Raw genomic sequence first — 24,952 nt, forward strand, 5'->3', positions numbered from 1 at the left:
AGAGTATAATTTACTCTTATCTTGCTGGGAAGTGCAATAACCAGGAGAGCACTCTGAATTTTCAAAAGATATTGTCAACAAAACTTTTTCCTCTCAAATATCATCTGATGCCATTGTAACCTTTAATTTCTATTAATTTTAACCAAGTCTGAATCAAAATTTAGGTTGATCACATTTAAGACCCAACATACCAATGGAAATTAGATGCACAAAAGTTGTTTCACTGGGCTGAAATAAACTCTGACTTCCAAGTTCAACAATTTCCAAATCCTCCAGAGCTGGGCTCCCAAACTCCCATCGAATTATCCCATTTTCCTATCTAAGCAACAACTTGCCCTTAACTGCTTTCTCCACATTCCCACTGTATGACTATAACTCTGATCACATCTCCCTGGTACCATAATCCCAATGGTATGCACGCGTTATTAGAAAGTTTGTATATAATGCACATGTTATGAACAACTCCAAAGCAGTGTTTGAAAACATAAGAAAGCACATTAGAAAGGCTGCATTTTATATTTCACTTGTAACATATATAATGCTGGTGTTTAGTTTTAAATTAGAGAATAAAAAATCTATAGTACAGAATCATAAGACCCAAAGGTAAAACCCGGAGACCTCCCACCCCAGTCTCCCAGGTATCTGGTATCCTCCCAGAAGACAACCACAGTTAGCAATTACTTATTTATCTTTTCAGGGATATGCTATGTATGTTGCAAACAAATGTGTATTGTATTATATATATATATGTATATATATATATATACACACATATGTGGGTACATACATACATCTTTTCATATGTTCCTCTATAAATAGTGGTATGCTATACATATTCTTCTTCACATTCTCATTTATGTCATAGGGTTTTTATTGATATATAAGATCCTGACAACCTAGACCATGTAGTGGTAGCATAACCAATTTCTAGCTAACCTTAGTGAACCATAAAGAAGCATCAAAAAGTGTCATGGTATCACTAGGAAATTCTAAAATCTTTATTTTATTTATTTATTTATTTATTTAATTTTAAAATCTTTATTTTTATCCACGACTGTCAGTTGAGGTCCTATTGTGTACCAAGTACTGTATGAGGCACTTTATTCTTTCATTTAATAAAATAGCCTTGAAGTGAGGTTTCTTAAGTTTGTTACAGTTTTATAGATGAAGAAATTAAAGTTCAGAGAGCTTAACTGGCCTAAAGTCCCAACTAGAAAGTGACAGAGTTGCCTGACTCCAAAGCCCACATACTCTGTAGCACACTAAATGCAGCTCTGATCTTTACAGGTCATTGTTTTTGAAATATAGTACTCTTCTCTATTTTGTATTGGGTCTAATTTGAAGATCCATCATATAGTTTTCTCAACTACAGAAACAGACTTCGCTTTTTCATTTTCTTTCTCATTCTTCTCTACTACTTAAGTTACATGTTGCTACCATTTTGGTACTGCCTTCTAGAATTCTATTCCTATAGCAGTAAAAGTAGAAAACTGTCAGGTAGAGATTTGCATATTTGGCATAATGCAGAATGAGTTACATGACAAAGGCTGACAAAACTTATGACTTAGTATTTTGGAAACAAGATATACATGCTTTAAACTGGAGGGTCTTTTAGCGTTAAACCCAAACATAGTTATATTCACTTGGAAGCACTTAGACAACTCAAGGCTGAAAATCCCATACTGTGCTTGTTGTCAACCCATTGTTTTCCCTCCTGGTAGGCTCTGGAAGTGAATATTCTACCACTTTGTGCAGTTGATGTTGAATGCTATGTCCACTAAACTGGGGTCGTCCAGGGTCACCAATCAGTACTCGAGTTCTGTGGGTCCAAAAGCAATTCTTCAGCCATTGATGAAGACTGTCTGCAAGGTCTTCATCATAAAACATATCTCCAAGCACAACAAGGTCCCACTTTTCTTGTTCCAAATCCAAAATGTTTTTGGTTAAAATGGGAAAAGGGTTCAGTTGGTTCAACTCACAATTCAGTATGATAGCCATTCCTGCAACTTTAAAAAGCACATAATGAATTGGTTTATGCTAGGCAGTTTTAATCCCCTATTGATTAATTTAAGTAATTTAGAAAATCTAACAATATTTTTTCCCTTTTATTGAAAGTTGTTTTTTAGGTAAAGAACATCTACCAACATAAACTATTTACTGCAATTTTCAAATATATGAGTGGATATCCTAAAAACAAAACAAACAGTACAAAACACCTAGAAATGTGGAGGTTTCAAGGAATATTTACTGATCTAATAACCAAGAGGTTTGGTTTATTATAGCTGTCCAGGGAAACAGGTCTTGGACTTGAGCAACCTGAGTCCCCTGTATAAAATAAGGATCTTGGGGCACCGGGATGGCTCAGTCCATTAAGCGTCTGACTCTTGATTTCAGCTCAGGTCATGATCTCAGAGTTGTGAGATCAAGCCCTGCACTAGGCTCACATGCTGGGCGTGGAGCCTGCTTAAGATTCTCTCTCTCCCTCTTCCTCGACCCCTCTCCACCAGATCCTCAGTAAAATTGAAAACTAAAAGAAAATCAGATAAAATTAAAACTGACTTGTCTCAACTTGGGTTTTAATGGAATAAAATCACCCTCAAAACACAAGGCCTATCTTCACTTGGGTTTTGGGTCAAATATATACAACCTACATATTTCAGGAAATCCCTTGCCCAGAAATTAACAGTAAGTGCTCCCAGCTTGGTACACTTTGGGCTATCCGACAGATATAAATACAAATCCTCTTAAGAAATATGCACTTCAATTCAGGACCCACAGGATCTTCACAGATTATGTCCCACTGAACATAAGTTCACAGTATCTGATGACAAAATATGCACGGAAATAAGCTATCATGTTGAGGCATCCATACATATTTATACTGGAAGAAAATAAAGATGAGCTTTAAATATTTTTAAATATGAGATCCTTACTAGGGTCTATGTCGTTGGCCAAGATCCTTGATGCCCCACTCATCTTGGCAGCAATAGCTGAAGCTCCACATCCACTCCCAAGATCTAACACAGACTTTCCTCTAACAACATCAGGATTATCCAAAAGATACCTAATTTGGAAAGAAAGCAAAGAACACTATCTGAGATAGAAGGTCAGCAGGAGGTATTAAAAAAAGAAAATCTTTTCTTTCTTTTTTAAGCTCTATGCCCAACATAGGGGTTGAACTCATGACCCTGAGATCAAAAGTCACAAGCTCTAATGACTGAGCCAACCAGGCAATCCCCCCAAAAATGTCTTTTTAAAATACTGAGCACTTATTATGATCCTGAAACAGTCAAGCACCTACAATATAGACCGACAAAATACTGCTATAATAAGGATTCAGTAAACTAGATTCAAAATTTAAAATTTAAAACTGATTGTCCATCATAGAGTGGTTTTACCTATAGCTTATGTTGAGTTATAATGACCTCTCTGGTAGGTACAAAGTCCAGTTCAATCAATTTGGACTGAGGCTAAACAGTTATCAAACACTGAAGATGGATGAGAAACCCTGAAATAATATATATCAACCAACACTTGACCTTACTACTGAAAAATGAAGAATATCAGGGATTATGGCAAAGTAGGGGTGTACATGGCTGTCTAAATGGAAAGCTGCTACCCATTTTTAGCTCACTGCTGCCATGTAGAAATCCTGTGTTAATCAGATACCTGTTTTTTCAAGATCAGACCTTTTTACATGAAATTTCCCAAGTTTATTTTTATTTCTTATTTTTTTTAAACTTCCCAAGTTTTAAATGTTAGCAACTGATTTTTCATTTTAAGTTTACAAGTAAAGGCCAAACAAAACACATCTGTGGGTGTACCAACTTGTGACCTCTGATTCAGTCTGTTAAGGAATTTGATTGTATTTTTATTTGAAGTTGGCAAACAATCACTTTAATAGACGTCACTGAAAATGTCAATATTTTCAAGGTATGATGTAAGTGAACATAGCTTGAAAATTTGGCAGCAACCAGAAAATCAGAATTGTTTGATAACACCTAGAAAGCTTTCCAATCATCAGGATTCTCTAAACAGCTCTACATATGCATTTATTTATTTTGCATTTAAACTATATACAACATTAATTCTGTTAGGTCATCCCACTCCTGCAAATGATAAGTGCTTATCCATTTAATTTCAGAGGTCAATAGGCTAAAGGTATAAGCAAGTTTAATCATTAAACAATCTAAGAGCAAAAGCCAGACTGAAATGCTAAATGCTCTTGCCTTTGTCTCAGCAGTTGTGTTTTAATAAAAAGCATAGTGTGATGTATGAGAGAATGTCCGAAAGAACATTTCTGCAGTGTGGGGGCTGAGGGGTGGGTGGAAGAGGAGACCTTAACAATGCAGATTCAGGGCACACCTGGCTGGCTCAGTTTGTACAGCATGCAACTCTTGGTCTCCGGGTTGTGAATTCAAGCCCCACGATTGGCATAGAGCTTACTTGAAAAAAAAAAAGAAAATGCAGATTCAAGTCCAGAGTTCAACTGAGATGTCACTAAGTCACTAGAGAAGAGGGAATCCTTGTGGGGCCCACTCACCCAGATCTCTTGTTTTTTGGGTAATTGAAAGAAGTGAGCCTCTAGGGAGGGATGGAGTGTGAGGCTCGAGGAGCAACATTTATGAGATTAAACTAGGAGAGCTGAAGGACTGGGGCTTTAAGAAACTGCACTGGCCATACTTTATGAACCATGAACCAGAGAATAGTGTGAAATTTCCAGATCATTCATAGTATCTAGGGTCTTGACAGCTGATCCTAGGGTTTCTCTTAGAGAGAGAACTATATTTGGGGAAATACATTGATAAGCCTGGAGTATGCTTAAATTGCTCCAAATTAAGAAAATAAGAATTTGGGGGTTTCACTGTTGTTTTTTTTTGTTTGTTTGTTTGTTTGGTTTTGTTTTTGTGAGGAGCAAAGAGAATGCAGAGTTGGAAGGGGCTGAAAAGAGAATCTGAAGAAAACGGGATCTGATTGGGCCTTAAAGCTTCCCATTTCAGATAGGGAAATACCTAGACAGTGCCTGGCCTCCTGGCCAGTAGATTGCCCAGTAAGGCTCGCTGTAGGGCCACAGGTCAGCTTTTTGCCACCAGAACTTGCATCTGGGCGTCAAAAGCCGCAACTGGATTTCAGGGGTGAGGCTGCCACTGCTGGTGACTTCGGTGTTCTCTTCCAGGAAAGCTTTCATCTCGGGGTCCAAAAAGCTTCCAGTTCCTCTCCAAGGGGAATGGCCCCAGGGAAACAAGGAAAGACCATTGCTTCTCACAGCTTTCAGAAAGACACCACAGTGGTTCATATGAAATGGTGCAAATGCTCTCCAAACTAGTCTCGAAGCCATCGTCCTTTTCCAAAACACAGGTTCTGTCAACGTGGCTGTTGATAAGAACTGCTGCTCCTCCTGAGGAAGGAAGGGTCTGGCTGCTACAGTAATCTCAACTGGAATCTGTGGATCTCTAAAAACAGAAATAATACTGAAAATTCCAAGGTTCACTGACACTTCCAAATCCCATTACATAGGAAGAAAATATTACAGTATAAGCTCTGTAGCAGATGATTCACAAGTGCAAGTCCATTTCAGAAGGAAATATTGGTGCATCAACTTAGGAAAATCCAACCTTTTTTTTTTTTTTAAAAGATTTTATTTATTTATTTCACAGACAGAGATCACAAGTAGGCAGAGAGGCAGGCAGAGAGAGAGGGAGAGGGAAGCAGGCTCCCTGCTGAGCTGAGAGCCCGATGCAGGACTCAATCCCAGGACCCCAAGATGATGACCTGAGCCGAATGCAGCAGCTTAACCCACTGAGCCACCCAGGTGCCCCCAAATCGAACCTTCTAAAAGGAAGTATTCTGGGGTGCCTGGGTGGCTCAGTGGGTTAAAGCCTCTGCCTTCAGCTCAGGTCATGATCCCAGGGTCCTGGGATTGAGCCCCGCATCTGGGCTTTCTGCTCAGCAGGGAGCCTGCTTCCCTTCCTCTCTCTCTCTCTCTCTCTCTGCCTGCCTCTCTGTCTACTTGTGATCTCTGTCAAATAAATAAGTAAATAAATAAATTTTTTTAAAAAAATTTTAAAGGAAGTATTTTCACAACAAAGACCTTTTAATAATTTAGAACAATAAACATACAAGCATTTGATTTTGAGAGAAAACCTCTGGAACATGCCAGTTACATAAAATAAGGTTTAAAGTTCTTTCACACACACACAAAATAAAGTTCTTTAACACATTCAATAAATCACTTACTTTTAAGCAGGCACTGTGAGCAAAGTAAGTCTCCATCTTTGGGATGCTTAGATTCTAACGGTGAGGTAGAGCTGTTACCAGGGCAAACATGGTTCTTGGCTTTATGAAGTCTTGCCAAGAGTTGTGGAGGTTACCAAACTATAATTGTGGACAAAGATATACAAATTATACTGAGTACACTCTATTTATATAACGGCTGTTGTAGCATAAAACATCAATGTAATCAAAATTCAGATTTTTTCTTTAAAACTTTATGGACTTAACTGTCATAAAAGAATATCAACTCGCAAATATCCTCCTGTAACTACCTCCGATGACTCAATTTTACCAAGCCTCGGCCGAAAAGGCTTACTCCAATAGAAAAATGCCTTGATAAGAATAAGAAAGAATAAGAAACAGCAGTTTAAACACAAACTACATGCCCAGTTATTTGGGACCTCTGAACTGTTCTGCATAAATGTTTTAAATAGTCCTGTACCCATCTGCCCAAATATTTACAGTAGGCGCCCCAAACTCAAACGCCTACCAAGGGGCCGGACTGGTGACCCTGAGTGGCGCCGCTGGTTATAACAGAGGGGCTGTGGCGACCTGGAGACTGTTTCTGAGCAGTGCAAAGGGGCCAGCAAACTGCTTCCCGGTAAAAGAACACGCTGCTAGATCTTCCAGTTTCTCAAGATAATCCAGGGCTTCACACATAAACCCCCACTTGTAAACAAAAGCGATCAATTAAATTATCAGAACACAGGGCTGGCTAAAACTCCTGCCACGCCACTTGTGTACGAGCTCAGGATAGACCTGCACTGGGTGTCATCGCCCCATCGTGCCCTCCGGATCCCAGGGTCTCTAACCGCCTCTTCTCTCTGGACTAATTCTGTTAGGAAGCGTCGGGTCAGCCCTTGAATCGCAGGAGCCGAGGCTTGTAAACACAGCCCGGCAAACAGGAGGCGATTTTGGTTTGGAACCTCAGGTCGTCTACACCCCCTTCCACCCCAGCACCAATGGAGAATTCTTTGTGCACGTGACTATGCGGGGGACACTATGTACCTGTTATTAATTGTTAAGGAAAGAAGAGGGGTTAAAAAGGGTAAGTTTCCCAAAGTGTTCCTGACGACATTATTTCCCTCCGAGGAGAACGGAACTCGGTCTTAAAGGGGCAGGCACAGTCGTCCTTTTGTCCTTACCAGGCTGGCCTATAACAGTGGCCCAGCGAAGCGCTCGCCTTTGTACGTCTTTCCTGGCATTCTTCAGAATCTTACCTGGTGCGCGGAGATCCCACCAAGCAGACAAGCTGCGCGCGACTCCGGGTGCCGAGCGTGGACCGCGCACCCCGCCCTCCTTCCCCAGCAGCCTCCCTCGGCCTTTTCCTACTTTTCTTAAAGGGGCAGGGCCTTTAGGAGAGGCGGCGCCTGACCTCGCTCTGGAAGCAAGGGACCATCAAACTCTGATTTCTGCGAGATCCAAACTGTGGAGCGTCTGCTTTTGCCAGTCACTAGTTGGAGAGGAAGAATGTTTCTCTTCCCTTCCTCCATCCTTCAAAGCTTCTTCCAGCTGCTCTTAGAATTAAATTGACATGAAACACATCAACAGAAGAAAACCAAATTGGATCTTGGAACTGTGGGAAAAAGGCCAGGTGTAGGAGAGATGCAAAAATAGAAAAATAAAAGGTTTACATGTCACCCTGAACTAAGGAGAAGGGAGTTTGGGACTTAAAAGGGAAGGAAAGTAATGCACAGAAGATGAAAAGGTATTAATGTTTACTGGGCTGCACAGAAACAAGAGGACCGGGAGAGAATTTTAACAACAGACTGCTGAATTCCTCCCTATCACACCTAGTTCATATTATGCTGTAATTATCCATGGAAATAGATTTCTTCTGGACCACATACTCTATTTATATTCTTCAGGTTAAAAAGCTTCCCTCCGGAGGCCTGGCTCCCAAGCCCTCCAATTTGGGGATGCCTGAGCCACACCCCAGGACTCTGCCTGCCACCCAGGAGGAAACCGTGCCTTTTGGAGCTGTGCAAAACCCTCAGAGCTGGAGAAACCTGCATGGACCCCCAAGGCCACCCCCACCTTCAGCACCCACTGCTGCCCACTAACCCAGAGCCTGATGCCCAGCCCCATCTCCTTCCTGGACTCTGCCCCAGGGGAGCTCCCCTCAGCGTGGGTCCGGCAGTAGTCCCAGACTGGTGAAAGACGCACCTAGAGATAAGGCCCTCCAGACACCAGGTGGGTGCACGGCCAGAATCGCTACACAACGCCCGGCCAGCTCCAAACAGCACAGTTTCCTCCTGGGTGCCAGGTGGAATCCTGGGGTATGGCTCTGGGTTCCCCAATCTGGAGGGCTTGGGGGCCAGGCCTCTGAGGACAGAAGCCTGAAAACGCAACCTAGGGTTAGGGTTAGGGCCGAGGGGCATGGCAGGCCTGATCAGGCTGAGCGGGATCGCCTGGGGACTGAGTGGAGGGCCGGGGTCAAAGGGGGCATCAGGCTCTGAGTTTGGAGCCAGGTGGTGCTGGGGAAGGTGGGAGTGGCCTCTGGGAGGAATGCAGGTTTCTCCTGCTCTGAGGGTTCCTCGGAGCTCCAAACGGCTGGTTTGCTCCTGGTGGCAGGTGGACTCCTAAGGTGGGATTCGGGGGTCCCCAATTTGGAGGGCTTGGGGGCCAGATCTCTGGGCACAGAAGCCTCACAACGCAACCATACCGTTAGGATTAGAGCCTAGGGGCATGGCAGGCCCGATCTGCCAGAGCTGAGGTGGCATCCCCAGGGGGCTGAGTAGAGGGCAGGGCTGGCCAGCATTCTGAGGTGATCTGGGCTGGGCGTGCACCTGGTGATTAGAAGGCATTCTCACAGGGTTTCCGAGGGCACCACTGGGGACCTCGGTCTGGGCCCAGGCGGCTCCCCTGAAGGCTCCTGCCATTGGAAGCGACTTTGATGGGGGTTACTGCCCAAGTCTAACGAGCATTCTGCCCAAATTGGTACTGATTTGGGCAGAATGCTCTGGAGAATTGGCTGGTGTTGGTGGCAATTGGGGCCGTGTGTGCACCCTGTGTTGGGAGGGCTTCTAGCCCTTCTAGCTTCTCTCTAGGTGTGTGTTGGGTTAGGGTTAGGCTTAAGGTCAGGTTTCAGGTCAGGATTTAGGGTCATGGTTTAGGGTCAGGGGTTAGGGTCAGGGTTTAGGGATTTGCTAGGGTTAACTTATTTGCCTTTAATACAAGATGTCCATGCTTAAATAAGACATTTTCTTAGAGTATTTTACAGTGAGCAAAGGTTAGCATGTAACCCAAATAGTTACAGAGAAGAACCAAATGTTCCAAAGTAGCACTTAAGACAATTATTTCTTGACAATTATGTTTTATGGTCAATATAATTAAAAATTGAATTCCTCTGTGACTCTTCTCCCAGATGAATTCGTGGGCCCTGTCTTTCTGGTCTTGGCTGAAAAGCATTTTCTCAGTAGACTTCCTTAATGGGCCTCTCTGAATAGAATGGCTCTCGTAGCCCTTAGCCTGCATTACTTCCTATCTTTGTTTTATTGATTATATCCCACAGTCTTTGCAAGCTCCCAGGTGGTATTATATTTGCCCTAAGAAGATACTCCATAAATATTTATTAATTCAACAAGAATGACTTTCTTTTTAATAAAAAATATTCGTGTTTTATCAGTGATTTTTTTTTTAACCACATCAGAATGTATTTGGAGAAAGCTATTGCTCTATGAATATCCATCTGTCAAGGCTGTGGCTTTATTATGTCCTGTCATGCTTCCCTGAGCTAGTCGGAGCGCTCATGACCCATGTTTGAAGCTCAGCCTCAAACCTTGTGGGTGAGTTCTGTGAAGGCTCTGGGGGATATTTGGGGGGCTTGCCCTGCTGGACACCACCATGTCATCTGGGGCCAGATGTTACACGAGCACCCTCTCTTTCCCTAGCTTTTTCCATCTTCCTCTACCCTCTGTCAGCATGTGGGTTTCCCACCAGCCATATCTTTGCAGACAAACTCTGAGATGGCCTATGGCTTGGGACTCCATTGACATCAAAGTCTCATTATAACCAGTGTCAGAGATTTCTGTGGCACTGACATGACCTTTGTTCCCGGAATATGCCCCATGAAGAGTGCCTGAGAGTCAGGGAGTCCAGGAAAGATAAATGGGTGATTGTGGCTCTAGCTAAAGCCACTCTGGGGGATCATGCCGGAGGCCACCTCCCATCTCAGTCTGGCTCTTTTGCTGATTTCCAATATGACCTAGGAGAGTCCCTTCATTGGAGCTTCAGGCTCCTCATTTCTAAAATGAGAAAATGTTTTTAGATTAATTGATTCATTGAAGACTATGGAATGAAATCCTAGGAAGTTCTGGGCAGTCTCCAAGATAGATTCTATCTCAGGAGTTCTGACTCCCATCGTCCCTGCTCCTGTTGATTTCCCTCATTGGACGCAATGGCTATTCCATGGAAATTCCCCAGGGCAACAATGGACTAGCAAGTATCTTCAGGGTATGCCCCCAGGCCATCTGATTTGGCTGAGAGGCCATGAGCAATTCTGAACCCAAACCAAGGTTTTGGCTGTGCTGCCTACTTACACACAAATAGCAGTGCCTGAATCAGGCCTTCACTGCAACAGCTGAGCTGGCTTAGTGAGGGCCTTGTCCAAGACACTAGCCCCATGATACTGTGAGGGCACAGTGAAGTCAGGAAATGCGACGAGGGATTCTACATCAGGGTAGATGATGCAAGGCATCGTTTCACAGCAAACATGACAAAAAACATTTAAATGACAGAATAGTAAGTAGTTAAACATACTCTGTATGATGGCAGTGATGGGAAAAGTGAACGATGGGGTCATAAAGGGGAATGGGAGTTCCTTGAAGCGGGCGGGAGTCGTCGGGGGGGGGGGGGGGGTGTCTCATGGAGGAAGGGACCAGGAGACTTGTCATGGGTTACAATAGTGCCGCATCAGGGTGTGCGCTCTGCCTGACCCATGACCCCCAGGGGCTTTGGGGGCATTCTGGTTCCAGAGGATCTACAGACTGCAAGTTGGCCTGAGCAGAGCCTTCGTGGTATGTCTTCTTTTTTCCTGGCTGTGGCTCTTTCTTTGCTTCTGGAGGCTGTTGATTCTCCTTTGGTTTTCCTCTGAGCTGCAGTATTTTGTGTGGATTCAGGGCTGTTAGTTGACACAAATTCTTCCTGAAAAGAAGTGGAATAGAAGTCATCCTTGTTTCCTAACTAGACCTGAATAGATTCAATAGTAATAGCCCTTTCCCAGGCCCCTGGGCCTTCATCTGCTTGCCAACTCTGAGATTTTAGAAAACATCTTCTATTCTGAACAGGTTGAAAGAATCAGTTTGGTTTTAAAAAATTCAGCAAAGTCATACTTTTCATAATCTATACAACTATCTGTAAACATTGAATGAACAAGGTTTGACAGGAAAAAGGAAGAATGGGCTTTGCAGTGGGGTTTGGGGCACTGTGTACTCACTGTTGCCGCTGTGTGGCCACTCTCCAGAGAGCACATGGCCAAATGTGTTCCCATTTACTGGATTCAAGGGAGAATAAGGCAGAAGAAAATTGGTCCCTGAATTCCTTAGCTCCTAAAAACCATCTGCTAATTTATGAGCAGAATTATACATCGAGTATCTCTTAACTAGAGATTAGGGTTAGAATCAGGGTCAAGTTACATACATTAATTATGGACAGCTTTTTGTATGTCAATCTTACCTGCCTAAGGTGTTTTTCAAAAATAAAATGGGAGAGGATATAGTCACCAAAGCACTGAGCACATTACCTGTCCCTGGAAATAGGAAAACAAACATAATTATTGCTTCATCTTAGCTGAGGACCAGGAGCTGGTCCTACAGCTACTAGGCAGGTACCATCTGTGGCCAGCTGGCCATCTCCCGCCGACACCCACACCCAGCTCAGCACATCCTCTGCTCTGCTCAAGGGCAGCAAACGGATGGACCAGGTGCAGGTGGGACTCCCTCCTGTCAGGCATGGCTTGCTTCCAACAGGTAGAGAAGTGGGCCAGCTCACATACACATGATGTGTTCTTTTGGTACCTTGCTATCTGCCTCCCCTTTCTGTCACCCTAGTCCTGAACCTTTAGCTCTGGGAGAACTTGGGTTTGCAGATTTCTGTTGACATTTCAAAGTGTAGATCTGTGTTCCTTTGTTCCCTGTCTGTGGGTCAGAGATGAAAGCAGGAAAAGTCATCATACTCTGAAAGCAACAAAAAGAAATATCAAGTGTACTCTGCCCCTGGCACCTCAGGCTTGAAAGCCGTGGCCAGCTATGTACTTCATGTTCTGCACAATCAGGTTTAGGGACTCACAGATGCATGTTAAATGAAATTTACTGAAAGAAATCTCATTACCAAAATAGAAGACAGTTTAGGGACACCATCCCTCACCCGTCCTGTCATTTTCGGTCTGACCAATGCCTGGTCACACTGACACATGTAGCCACACAAGCTCACAACTGTGACATCCTCCTGGAGCACTTCTGGTACCCCGCCTTCCAGTCTGGCCAACTCTGCACAAACCCAGTCCTCCCAAGCATCCCCCGCTGTGACATAGCTGTGATCATCCTCCTGGAGCATTCCCCGTCTCCCTGCCCCCAGGCCTGGCCAACCCTGCATACCCCCAGTCCTCCTGAGTGTTCCCTGTTGTGGCGCTTGTCACACAAGGCTGCCATTTGTTGTCTCTCAGTCTGTCCTTTGTGCTTGGAGTAGATCTCTCTCACAGGTGCCTGGCTGGATGACAAGTGGATGAATGGTTTCAGAATCTTTTGTCCTGGAACATCAGGTGTCCTTCAAAACCCTGATGAGCAGGGGGAGTCTCTGTCCCTCTGTGTTCCCCCAGGCTCAGTGGAACATAGTGTCCAGGACAAGGGATTTGGGAGTCCTCCTGGATGAGGTTTGTTCTATGAAGGTGGATTCCTTCTGAGATCATTATGGAACCACATTGCATGGCTGTTCCTGTGGGACAGAAAGCATGCTACTGTATTGTATTCTCCTTGCACACTGTGGCTAACAAAGAAGAAACACATGGTCACACTCACAAGTTTACACTTACATCTCCGTTTCTGAGCATCACTACCATGGAAACAACATGAATTCCCATTGGGCTGCAGATCTGTAGACATGCCGTTCAAGGTGTACATAGAGGAGGATGGAGATGGAGTTCTGGTTAAAAGGATGGAAGTCCTTGCCTCTGGGGGTGAAGAAATTAGATTTTACCCAGAAGGTGCTACATTCTACTTGAAGAAGTGAGATGATGTTAGGATCTTTGAGACCAGGGATCGGCACAGACTTTTCTGGGAAGTCTTCTGTAAAGATTTTCTGTTGGGTGTTGCAGGCCATGTGTTGTCTCTGACAATGACTCCACTCTTGCACTGTGGCTTGAAAGCAGCCACAGACCGTCCATAACTAATGTTCCAGGACACACTTGATTGAGAGAATATGGGGGGAGGTCCCATTTGGTCCCTGGGTGGTAGTTTCTCACACCCCAGATTTACAACATGATGGATGATGGAGGAGAGGGCTCTTCTTTTCCAGTGGCAGAGTAGTACACTGGGATCTATCCTGTCTGACCCCGGCCCCTGCACGTGAAAGGATAAAAAGATGATAGTGAGATTGGGCAACAATTAAGGCCTCAGCGGGCTATTGTTATTGATAATTTTTATGGGTGAATTCCCTTACCTCCCACCCCTTTTCCCTGTAGGCCTCGAGCTTCCCATAAAATGTTTGTCTGTGGATGAATCCCATGTAGGTATTGTTTGGCTGACTTCATCTCCATTGCCTGGCGGGTATATGTGGGTTATATACCACACAGATGCTCATCTTGTTCAGGCCAAGACCATGAGCACATTTGGGGTTCTCCTGAGGTAGCAGAGGATCTAGCATGTGTGGGCTTCAGGACGAGTTTGATAGCCCTCAGCAATGTTATGGAGCACTGGTTATGTTATGTCTGACAGCCCTCAGCAATGTTATGGAGTATGGGCCTAGTCTAGGCCACTTCTGCAGTCATGATGGAAAAGCCCGTGGCCTGGGCGGTCCACCCCATGCTTGGCTCTGCAGGCTGAGACCCAAGGTTCCTCCCACCTCATTGGCTGAGACCAGATCACATGTCCATGAATGAGCCAATCCCTGGAGCTAGAGAGTGGAGCCATGGAGATTGGCACAGGTTGTTAGGACCTCTGTTGTAATGACTTTTCTAATGGTCATGGTGACAAGATCTTCTGGGATGCATCTGTTAATAAAACAAATATTAATTTCTGACAGCAAGTGGGTCCAGTGTGCTGGCTTAGCACCTAGCATCTCAGTCCCAGCACCTTAGTACTACTGTACTACTCTGCAGAGACAATGGCTGAGAATGAACAAGATGAATGGAAACTGGTCTGGAGGGCATAAGGGAAGGGTGTGTGTGTGTGTGTGGGGGTGGATTGGGGATAATAGTTCTGGCCAACTTCTTTCTCCAGATTATCTAGGTTCATGAAGGTGCGGGGAATCTGTGGTGTTTCACACCTGACCATTTTGCAGATGGAGTATATGGCATATATGGCAAGACTTGTTCCAAGTATTCTCTAGTTGGTATGGAAGTCAGAGAGAGCAGCACACTCCATCTGCTAGGATAGGTTGGAGAGGCTGAGTGTTCTCAAGAAGGTGTCTGGCTTTCTCAGGGCTCACCATGAGTCTGCACACAGAACTGATGAGGACCATTCATGGTTTTGTTCCAAGAATGGAGTATGGGAAAAATGCAGTGCCCTGTGTAATCCCGGGCAGCAGACAGACCTGGAGTCCTTGATGGTACTTCGTGGGAATGATGGTGATCTGCAGCATCTGCTTCACGAGATGCCTGTCCTTTATTGAGTTCTGGGTGTGGTTTGTGTGACTTTGTCCTGATGGCTGGGATTTCCAAGGAGTGGGATTTTTTGGTTTCACTATAAGAGTTGGTCTCCTGGAAGTGGGCAGGTCCCATTCTGCTGCTGAGAAGTGTGTCTCTAGCAGTTGGAGTGTGTATTACAAGCCTAGAGGTCAATGGTGAGGTGGTTATGGTGGTCAGTGGGCTATTGTTATTGATAATTTTTATGGGTGAATTTCATAGGATGAGATGTTAGATCTTATGGCTAGGGATCCTCATTGAATGTCCATCAAGGGTGCTTTTTTTGAGTTTCATATTTGTATTCAACATCACATTCATATTCAACATTTCATTATTGCTTCTAAGAGCCCTCCTTGTACTTGGTATTCCAATGAACAGTGCATTACAATGTTGCCTGCATTTTACTCATGTGTTGATGAGTATTTGAGAAAGAAAAATGTTGTCAGTGCTCCCACAAATTGTACACTGGAACATCCAAATAATAAAATTTATTTTTGACACCAAGTAGGAAGTATCCTGCTGTGATTCTTAGTTTAAAGCAGAGGAGGGAGCCCTCTTTCAGTAGTGGTAATGAGTATCATAGGCTTTCCTAAGGAACATTATCAGGTTCTATTGGAAACTTGTTCTTTGTTATTGTGGAAGAATCAGGAGTTGACCAATTATTTGTCTCCTGTTTCATTTTCCATGAATATTTCTCCAATACTTAGTTTCAAATTTCTACCATTGTGAAATCATCCCATCTTTGGCAGCAGCTCACCCTTCTCTGCCAAGGGTATGTTTGGGCCAAGACAAGAGCAAATTCTGGGTGGCTGGGAGACCCTAAGTTCAGAATGCTGTTAGTAAGGAGTTACTAAGATCTTAAATTCTACTTAAAAAAAAAAAAAAAAGATTTTATTTATTTATTTGACAGAGAGAGAGATCACAAGTAGGCAGAAAGGGAGACAGAGAGACAGGGAAGCAGTCTCCCCACTGAGCATAGAGCCTGATGTGGGGCTTGATCTCAGGACCCTCAGACCATGACCTGAGCCGAAGGCAGAGGCCCAACCCACTGAGCCACCCAGGTGCCCTGAGATCTTAAATTCTAAACCAGCTCCTGATACCCAGATGAAATACATCTCAGATTTAGAAACTTCCGATAGAAACTTTGTGTCCACGATGACAACTGAAGAAAATATGTCATCCCTACACCTAACCTTAACTCCTAACTTTAATGCTGAAACCTAACCTGACCTTAAAGTCCAAACTGGAACCTTGAATCCCAAACCTGAAATTGAACCCGAAGCCTAGACTCTGAACCTGAGCCCTGGACCCAAGCCCTGAACCATGAACCCAAACCCTAAATTGGAACTCTGAGCCATGAACCCTGAACCCAAATCCCAGCATGAACCCAAACCCCAAATTGGATCTTGAGCTTTATCAGAAGCCCTGAGTCTTAAACCCTAAATCATAAACCTAAAGCCCTAAACTCTAACTGGTCCCTTGTCCCTCACTCTAAATCCTCACCCTGACCCTAAACCCAAAGCTAATCTAGAACTCTGACTGAAACCTGAACCTGAACCCAAATTCAAACCCTTCAGCACACTTTGCTTATGCATTCACCAGTGATGGATATTTGCATTTTCTACCTTTTGATTCTTGTGAACACTGTTTGGGTTGGGGGCTAGGGTTAGGGTTTTGGATTGGGGTCAAGGCCAGGCTTGAGAGCTAGTAGAGGTCAGAGTGTGGGTCTGTGTCAGAGCCAGGGTCCAGTTCAGTGCCACTGTTTGGATCAGGGACTGTTGTCATTCCATATTGTTTCCAATTCATTATTCCTTAGCTATTTTTGGAGAGGTTGGGGGATATTGAGCTTTATGCAGCTTGAATTTCCAGAATGAAATGGCTTCAGCTGGACCCCAGGAGGGAGCAGGTGCTTCCGTTGAAGGGTGAGCTCCCCTAGTCCTGCACTGCCCTCCACTCCTGAAGAGGGCGCAGGGATGGACACCCCCCCCCCAACCCCTCCCTGCCAGTTCTACACCTTGAGCCTGGCCTGTGCAGCCGCAGCTGGGACAGGAGCCAGGCCTCCTCAGGACCCATTGTGGTGACTTCTGGAGGGTGTGGGGCCGCTCCCATGCTGACAGGACAAGCTGGGGAGGATGTGGGTCCATATCCACACTGACAGGACCCCCTGTGGAGGTCGTGGGGTCGCGTCCACACTGACAGCACTCCCGCCCCCTCGGGACCTGCCGCTGGAGGAGAAGATGAAGAAAAGGCACCTGAGCAGGGACTGGTGAGGGAGTGCGTGGTCTCAGGACCCCATGGAGGAAGGGTGTGCTGTGTAGACACTGGGGTTTCTGCAGTTTTGTGTGCGGTGACGTGGCCTCCTGCAGTGCTATGCGTGGGGCTGTGGGCTCTCCCCTTCCTGGGTTTGGATGTGAGCCTGGGGTCCTGTGTCTGTGTTTGTGTGCCCACAGATTTGGTTCCTGGAGCTCCTCAGACAGACTGCAGTCAGGGAGCCGAAGCCCGGCTCCGTCCTCCTGCTCCCCCTCCCTCGGCCCTGTGGGGTCCTCCCTGCATTCACACCCTCTCCAGGGTTGGCCCGGAGTCTGGCAGTTCAGGAGCGACAGCACGGATTCTGTAGAGGGCTTTGGGGAGAGCAGGTATTTTCCCAGTGTCGGTTCTTCCCTGAGCACAGAGTGTCTTCTCGTCTCCGTGTGTCTCCCTCCCTGTCTGTCATCAGTGTCCCATGGCTGTCAGAGGATAGGTTTGTCACCCTTGGTTCAGGGGACTCCTAGGTATCTTGTTCTTTTGGATGCAGTAGTAAATGAGATTGTTCTTCATAGTGTCTTTCTGATGGTTCCTTCAGAGCACGTAGAAATGCAATTGATTTGTGTATATTGACTTTGTTCCTTATAAGTTTCTTGAATTTATTAGTTCTGTTCACCTTAAACTCAAACTGCACTTATTTGACCACCAAAATGGATTTATTTGGGAAGAGCAGAGAATGGCAATCTGGGATGAGCAAGCTATGGTCACATCACAGTCAAGTGCAAGAAACAAAGGAGAGGAACATTATTTCATGGAGAAGGAAGAAGTTGCGAGGGTTGCTTGGAAGGAAGGTCCACTGGAGAAAGGCAGGGGTTTGCAGTGATGGAGGATTCTCACCGGCCAAGCTGTGGGGATGGTGATTTCTTGTAGGAGGTGAACCCTCCAGCTTCCCCTGTGGGACCTGGAAGGGATGAGTCTCTCCCGTGGGGGATTCTAATTCTGTAATGGGTGCCAGATGCCCCCTTCCAACCTCCCCTTCTGGCTTCCCCAGTCCACTTTACCGAGGCTTCCCTTCATGCTTTTTCACAGTTCTAACCAGGTTGTGGTGGAGCATTGTGGAGAATTGGCATTCCAGATCCAACTGCTTCTACTGCACTCAAGACACAGGGGCCCCTGATTTAATCCTCCCATGAGTCTCTTGCTAACATGTGGCCTCCTCCAAGGGTGAGTGGCCTCTCCACGGTGGGTGAACTGGATCTGGGAGGGCTTGGCCTCCATCCCAAAGTCTGATGTCCTCTCTGCTTCTGTGACATGCTGCTAACGTGAATGTTTGGAAGAGTCATTTACTCTGCGGTGATTTCAAATCTGCAGTAACTTGTCACAGCAGCACAAATGTGCTTTATCTGCACACTCAGACTCCCCAGCTGTCATTTTCTTTACCACATTTGTCACTTCACACAGGTTACTTTGGTGCATTTTACCCCAAATGGTGACACTGTCCAGTGGATCCACCATGTAACCGCAAGTGAGGAAATCATGATGGTCCCCACATTTGAACGCAGACCACAGGCCCACTTCAGGTGTCATCACTGGCCTGACAGTCTGAAATATCTTCTCCATTCATTTGTTCTGGAACTTCTTCCAGGACTTTCCCTTATTTGGATAACCTTGATGGACTTAAGGAGCACAGATGGCTCCAATCTGAGTGCTATTTCTATATGGCTTATGTCACTGGGGCTGTTTTCAGTGTCCATCCACATTGTGACATGCATCAGTCCTTCATTCACTTTTTCACAGTGACTAAACATAAGAATATTGACCCCTTAAAACATTTCACATACACGATTCTCTGGCCTTAGTTGAGTTCCCACAGTTGTACATTGTTCTCCAGAATTTTCTCATTCTCCCGGAGGAAGCCTTATGCATGAAACACCATTGTCCTTTCCCCTCAGCCCCCTGTAGCCACATCCAGCTTTGTGTCCCAGATACCTCATCTAAGTGGGTTCACACAGTATCTGTCCTTCCTTGACTGGCTGATTTCACTCAGTGTAATGACTTCCAGGTTCAACCCGTGTTGTAGCCTATGTCAGAACTCCCTTCATTTTCAAAGGCTGAATCATGTTCCATGGTGTATAAACCACATTTTGTTTATCTAGTCATCTGTCAGTGGACACTTGGATGGCTTCCACCTTTTGTCTGTTGTGAGAAATGCTGCTCTGAATATGGGTACTCCTACTTTCAAAATTTGGGGGCATATAGGCTGCAGTGGAATTCTGTGTTTAATATTTAAAAGAACCACCATATTTTCCCCCCACAAATGAATTATTTTACTTCATTCCTTCATAGTGCAGAACAAGATAGGCATTTATGGATCTACCTCATTTTGTTTATCCTTTTCCCCACAGATGGACATTTGCATAGTTTCTGGTTTTTGCCTGTTGTGAACACTGCTACTATGAATATTCCTGTACATTTTTGTTTGTTTGTTTGAACCAGTGTTTTCAGTTTTGGGGTTATATATCTAGGAGTACAATTGTTGAAACATATGGTAATTTTGCTTTGATGTATTTGAGTGAAAGACAAACTATTTTATACATAGACTGCACCATTTTTCACAAGCGAAGTTTAAGGGTTTCAGTTTCTCAACATTCTTTCGTTATTTTTTGTTTTCTTGATCATAGTGATTCTATTTGTTTAAAATGATATCAAAATGGTTTAAATTTTCATTTCCATAAAGACTAATGATATTTAACATCTATTCATGTGCTATTCACCATTTGTATGATTTCTCTGGAGAAGTATCTATCCAAGCCCTTTGTCCATTTTAAAAATGGGGTTGTCTTTTTGTTGAGTTGTAAAAGCTCTTTACATATTCTGGGTAACAGACTCTTACTAGATAAATAATGTACAAATATTTCCTTCCATTCTAGGGGTTGTCTTTTCACTCTCTGGATCATATATTCTGATGTACAAATATTTTTAACATTTTTTTAACGTTCTTTTTTAGTGAGAGAGAGAGTGCAAGTGGACAGGGGCAGAGGGAGAAGGAAAGAGAATCTTAAGCAGGCCCCACACTCAGTGTGGAGCCTGATGTGATGCTCAGTCTCATGACCCTGAGATCATGATCTGAGCCAAAAATTAAATCAGACAGTTAACCAACTGAGCCACCCAGGTACCAGGACAGATTTTTAATTTTGAGGATATTACTTAATCTATTTTTTTTTCCTTCCCTTCTTATGTTTTGGTGTCAGATCTAAAAGCATTGCTAAATCCAAGGTTATGAAGATTGATCCCCATTTGTTTCTTCTAGAATTTATAATTTTACCTCTTACATTTCGGCCTTTAACTTATTTTGAGTTAGTGTTTATATGTGGTGTGAGGTAAGGGTCCAGTTCTATTCCTCTGTACATGGATAGCTAATTGTCTAGCACCCTTTGTTGAAAAGACTATTCTGTCCCCCCAGTGTAATGTTGTCCACCCTTGTCAAAATTCAGTGGATCATAGATGAACGGGTTTATTTCTGGGATCTCAGTTAAATCCCATTGATCTGTATGCATATTTTAAAAAAAATTATTTTATTTATTTAAATTTTTTTGGTAAATTTAAATTCAAATAATTAACATATAATATATTATTTGTTCCAGGGTGTATGCATACTTTTATGACAGTATCACAATGTTTTATTTATTGCTGCTTTGTATTAAGATTTGAACTTTGGAAGTATGTCCTTTCACCTTTGATTTTCTTTTTCAAGATGGTTTTGGCTATTTTGCGGTCCCTTAAAATTCCATATGACTATTACGATTAGCTTGTTCATTTCTTCCCAAAGGCCTTTGTGAGATTTCTTGGGAACACATTGAATTTCCACATTGCTTTGTGAACTATTGCCATCTTATCAATAGTATGTCTTTTCATCACCATGGGGTGTCCTCAGATTTATTTAGGTTTCCCTTTCTTTCAGCAATATGTTGTAATTTTTAGTGTATAAGACATACACCTGGATTACATTTATTCCTAAGTGTTTTGTCAATGTTGATATTTCCTAAAATGGAATTGTTTTCTTAAATTCCTTTTTGGATGATTCACTGCTAGCGTATACAAATAAGAGAGATTTTTGTGTATTGATATTTTGTCCTGTAACTTTGTGGAATTAGGGAACTGGCTGTAATATTTTTCTGTTGATTCTTTAGGTAGTGCTCTATATAAGATGTTGCCATCTCTGGTCTCTGAATAGACCTAGTTCTACTGTTTCCTTTCACATATGGATTCCTTATTTCTTGCCTTATTGTTCTGGATAGAACTCTCAATACTGAGCAAGGAGTGAAAGTCAGCATGTTGGACTTGTTTGTGATTTCAGAGTAGAGCTGTCAGTCTTATTGAGCATGACATTTGATTAGGGTTAGGGTTAGGGTTAGGGCTTAGGGTTAGGGTCTCCCTGTCCTCTGCTGTACAGAGCCCATATTTCTCTGGTAACCGGCAGAGTGATCTTTTCAGAACATAACCTTTGAGCCTCTCTGTGACCTGCTCCCCAGCTGCCTGTCGTCTCCAGCCTTACCTCTCTCGCCATATCCTCCCCACCCCTGTGGGCCTCCCAGATGTGTGGTCATCCCCATGTGCCTTGGGCCTGACTCCATGCCTTTATATTCTCCTGCCCTCTGCCAGGAGCACTCTTCTCTCCCCCTGCTTCATGTCTGGCTTGTTCCCCTGTTGGCTGGACTTGCCCCCCACCCCAGCCCCAGTGACCTGACTCATAACTGCTGAGTGTGTGTGGCCTTGTTTTCTATTTAAATGTAGTGCCCACTTTCCCTGTGTGAGCGATTTACTAAGCTGCCAGGTATGGGGCAGGCAGAGGGAAGTAGCCTTAGTGCCTGTGTGAAAAAATCAGTCTCAGGGTGCTTGGGTGGCTCACTCATTAAGCATCTGCCTTCGGCTCAGGTCATGATCCCATGGTCCTGGGATTGAACCCCAATGTGTTGGGCTCCCTGCTCAGCGGGGAGCATGCATCACCCTCTCCCACTCCCCCTGCTTGTTTTCCCTCTCTAGATGTCTCTCTCTGTGTCAAATAAATAAATAAAGCCTTAAAAAAATCAGTTTTGGAGGGGCTCACCACCCTTGCTGACAATGGGGAAGCTGCTGTCCCCACAGGTAGTCCCCTCAGAGAGACAAGACTTCCAACTTCTTGGGGCCAGGGAGATGTAGACCTGGACCTGGAAGCTTACACTCTTGGATTCTCGGCTGGGGCCTAAGCAAGCCCCTTCTTCTTCTAGCAGTTCTCTTTTCCCTTCCCTGCCCATGGGCTGGACCTGATTCCTGATCTGGGAGAGTTTGAGCGTGACTGCTCCTAGGAATAGCAATGGTTGACTGATGGACCTTGTCAGCAAGACGCCCAGTAGCCTTCAAGGGAGGACTTTGTGGGGGTAGAGACAGCTCTGTGGGGGCCAGTGACAGGTTTGCCTGGGAGATCGGCATAGGGGGAGTGTTCCTGGCTCCAGCATGCTGACTGTGGGGTTGGTTTCCCCCTTCTGAAGCCTCAGGCTCCCCTTTGTATAATGGGGTGCTGATGGCCCCTATCTCTGAGAGCATAAGGTAGGGAGGCCCCACAAGGAAACTTGCTTGGGACAGGCTGAGAGAGTGGCTCTAGCTTAAAGCAGCCCAGTGCCTACCCTCTTGAAGAAGGTACACACTTCCATGGCCCCCAGCTCTGGGGTTCTGCCACCAGCCTCTGACAGTGACCCTCCTCCCACCTTGTCCCTTGTCCCTGTAGACAGGTGATCTTCCTGGAACTGTTCCTGCAGAGGGCAGAGAAGCCCATCATGGTGGGACAGAGGGTCACCTACTAGATCATCACCAACCAGCGGGCTGCTTGGCCCATGTGCCCCCCTAGGAGGTCTGGAGGGTGGTGGTCCTCAAGGTCACTGGTGCCCCACACTGGCAAGATGTGTCCATGCAATGCATGGCCATGGTCAGCCTCTTCTGTGAGTGGCACTTCCTCCATGAGGTGGATAACCTGGTGTGTGGGGATGTGGACATAAAGTTTTGTGACCATGTGGGCATGGAGATCCTTTCTCCCCTCTTTGGCACCCTGCACCGCAGTTTCCACTGGGTGTTTCATGAAGACTTCAGCTACCAGCGCTGGCCATAGTCCCAAGCCCATATCCTCAGGGACCAGGATGACGTTTACTACATGGGAGCCTTTTTTGGGGGATTGGTGGTAAAGGTTCACTGACTGACTTTGGCCTGTCACCAGATGATGGAGGTTGACCTGGCTAGTGGGATCGAGGTTGTGTGGCATGACGAGAGCCACTTGAACAGGTACCTGCTGGACCACAAGCCCACCAAGGTGCTATCCCTGGAGTACCTGTGGGACCTGTGGTGGCTGGGCTGCCCTCCCACCCTTCATGTAGAAGCTGAGATTTGAGCTGTGCCCAAGAATCACCAGGACATCTGGGACTCATGAAGAGTTGTCCCAGGAGGACCTGTGGGACCCATGGTGACTGGGCTGCCCTCCCCTACCTTCATGAAGAAGCTGAGATTCAGGCCATGCCCAAGAATCACTGGGACATCTGGGACTCATGAGGAGCCCATCTCCATCAGGGAGTGCTGTCCTGAGCAGAGCTGTCAGGGCAGGTTCCTACTTCTGTCCCTTCGAGAGAGACCATGGAGCCCAGCCCTGCCCACATGGGCATGTCCAGGGCCCCCAGCTGCACCCACACACAGGAGGCCTGCCTGGGGACAAAAGGTCCTCTCTTTGTGGTCACTACATTTTGATAACTTCTGGGTCATTTGCAGCTGTGAATGGCTCCAGTTTTATGTTGGATGATTTCTGTGTCAATGCTGAGCTACCATCTTTAAAAAGAACAATCAAGGGAAAAGACTTTCTTCCTGGTTCTAGACCGACACCGCCTGGTGGGGCTGGGAGTGGTCCTGCAGTGGCCATGGAGCCAGGATTGCCTCTGGTCAGATCTTCCCTCCCAGTCCTTGCACCTTGCTATGGCTATGGGGCTTCAGGGGTAGGGGTGCACCGAGCCACCTCTCAGACCTTCAGTCCTCTGACTTCCAGAGGTGTTGGCTGTGGTTGTTAACTCAGCCTCCAGAAGCATGGAGCCCTCTGAGTTATGTGCGGTTTCTGCCTTGGTTTTATTTTTTATTTTTTAGTTTAATTTAATTTTTAAAATTTAAATTCATTAACCAACATATAGTACATCAGTAGATTTTAATGTAGTGTTCAGTGATTCCTTAGTTGCCTGTAACACCCAGTGCTCATTACAACATATGCCCTCCTTAATACCTGTCACCCAGATACCCCATATCCCCATCCCCCTCCCTTCTGTAACCCTCATGTTCCCCAAGTCCAGAGTCTCTCATGGTTTGTCTCCCTCTCTGATTTCTTCCCATTCAGTTTTCCTTCCCTTCCCCTGTGGTCTTCCGCTCTATCCCTTATGTTCCATGTATGAGAGAAACCATATGATTATTGCCTTTCTCTGCTTGACTTATTTCACTCAGCGTAATCCCCTCCAGTTCCATTGATGTCGATGCAAATGGTGGGTATTCATCCTTTCTGATGGCTGAGGAATATTCCCTTGTATATATGGACCA

The 24,952-nt window shown here is 45.0% G+C and overlaps 1 protein-coding gene and 1 pseudogene across 1 annotated transcript; one reads left to right on the top strand and one right to left on the bottom strand.

The window, feature by feature from the left end:
• Positions 1 to 1,013: 1,013 nt before the first annotated feature.
• Positions 1,014 to 6,291, bottom strand: LOC111161346 (electron transfer flavoprotein beta subunit lysine methyltransferase). The gene is made up of 4 exons (XM_022524937.1): positions 6,238 to 6,291; positions 5,013 to 5,453; positions 2,934 to 3,064; positions 1,014 to 2,006 (listed from the first exon to the last, which is right to left on the bottom strand). The coding sequence occupies exons 2-4, from the start codon at positions 5,336 to 5,338 to the stop codon at positions 1,663 to 1,665; spliced, it is 801 nt and encodes a 266-aa protein (XP_022380645.1). The 5' UTR covers positions 5,339 to 5,453; positions 6,238 to 6,291; the 3' UTR covers positions 1,014 to 1,662.
• Positions 6,292 to 13,371: 7,080 nt separating this feature from the next.
• Positions 13,372 to 23,774, top strand: LOC111161336 (annotated as a pseudogene).
• Positions 23,775 to 24,952: the final 1,178 nt, after the last annotated feature.

The sequence above is a fragment of the Enhydra lutris genome, unplaced genomic scaffold (genome assembly GCF_002288905.1).
Source record: "Enhydra lutris kenyoni isolate GAN:26980312 unplaced genomic scaffold, ASM228890v2 scaffoldscaffold84, whole genome shotgun sequence".
In the NCBI taxonomy this organism is placed as follows: domain Eukaryota; kingdom Metazoa; phylum Chordata; class Mammalia; order Carnivora; family Mustelidae; genus Enhydra; species Enhydra lutris.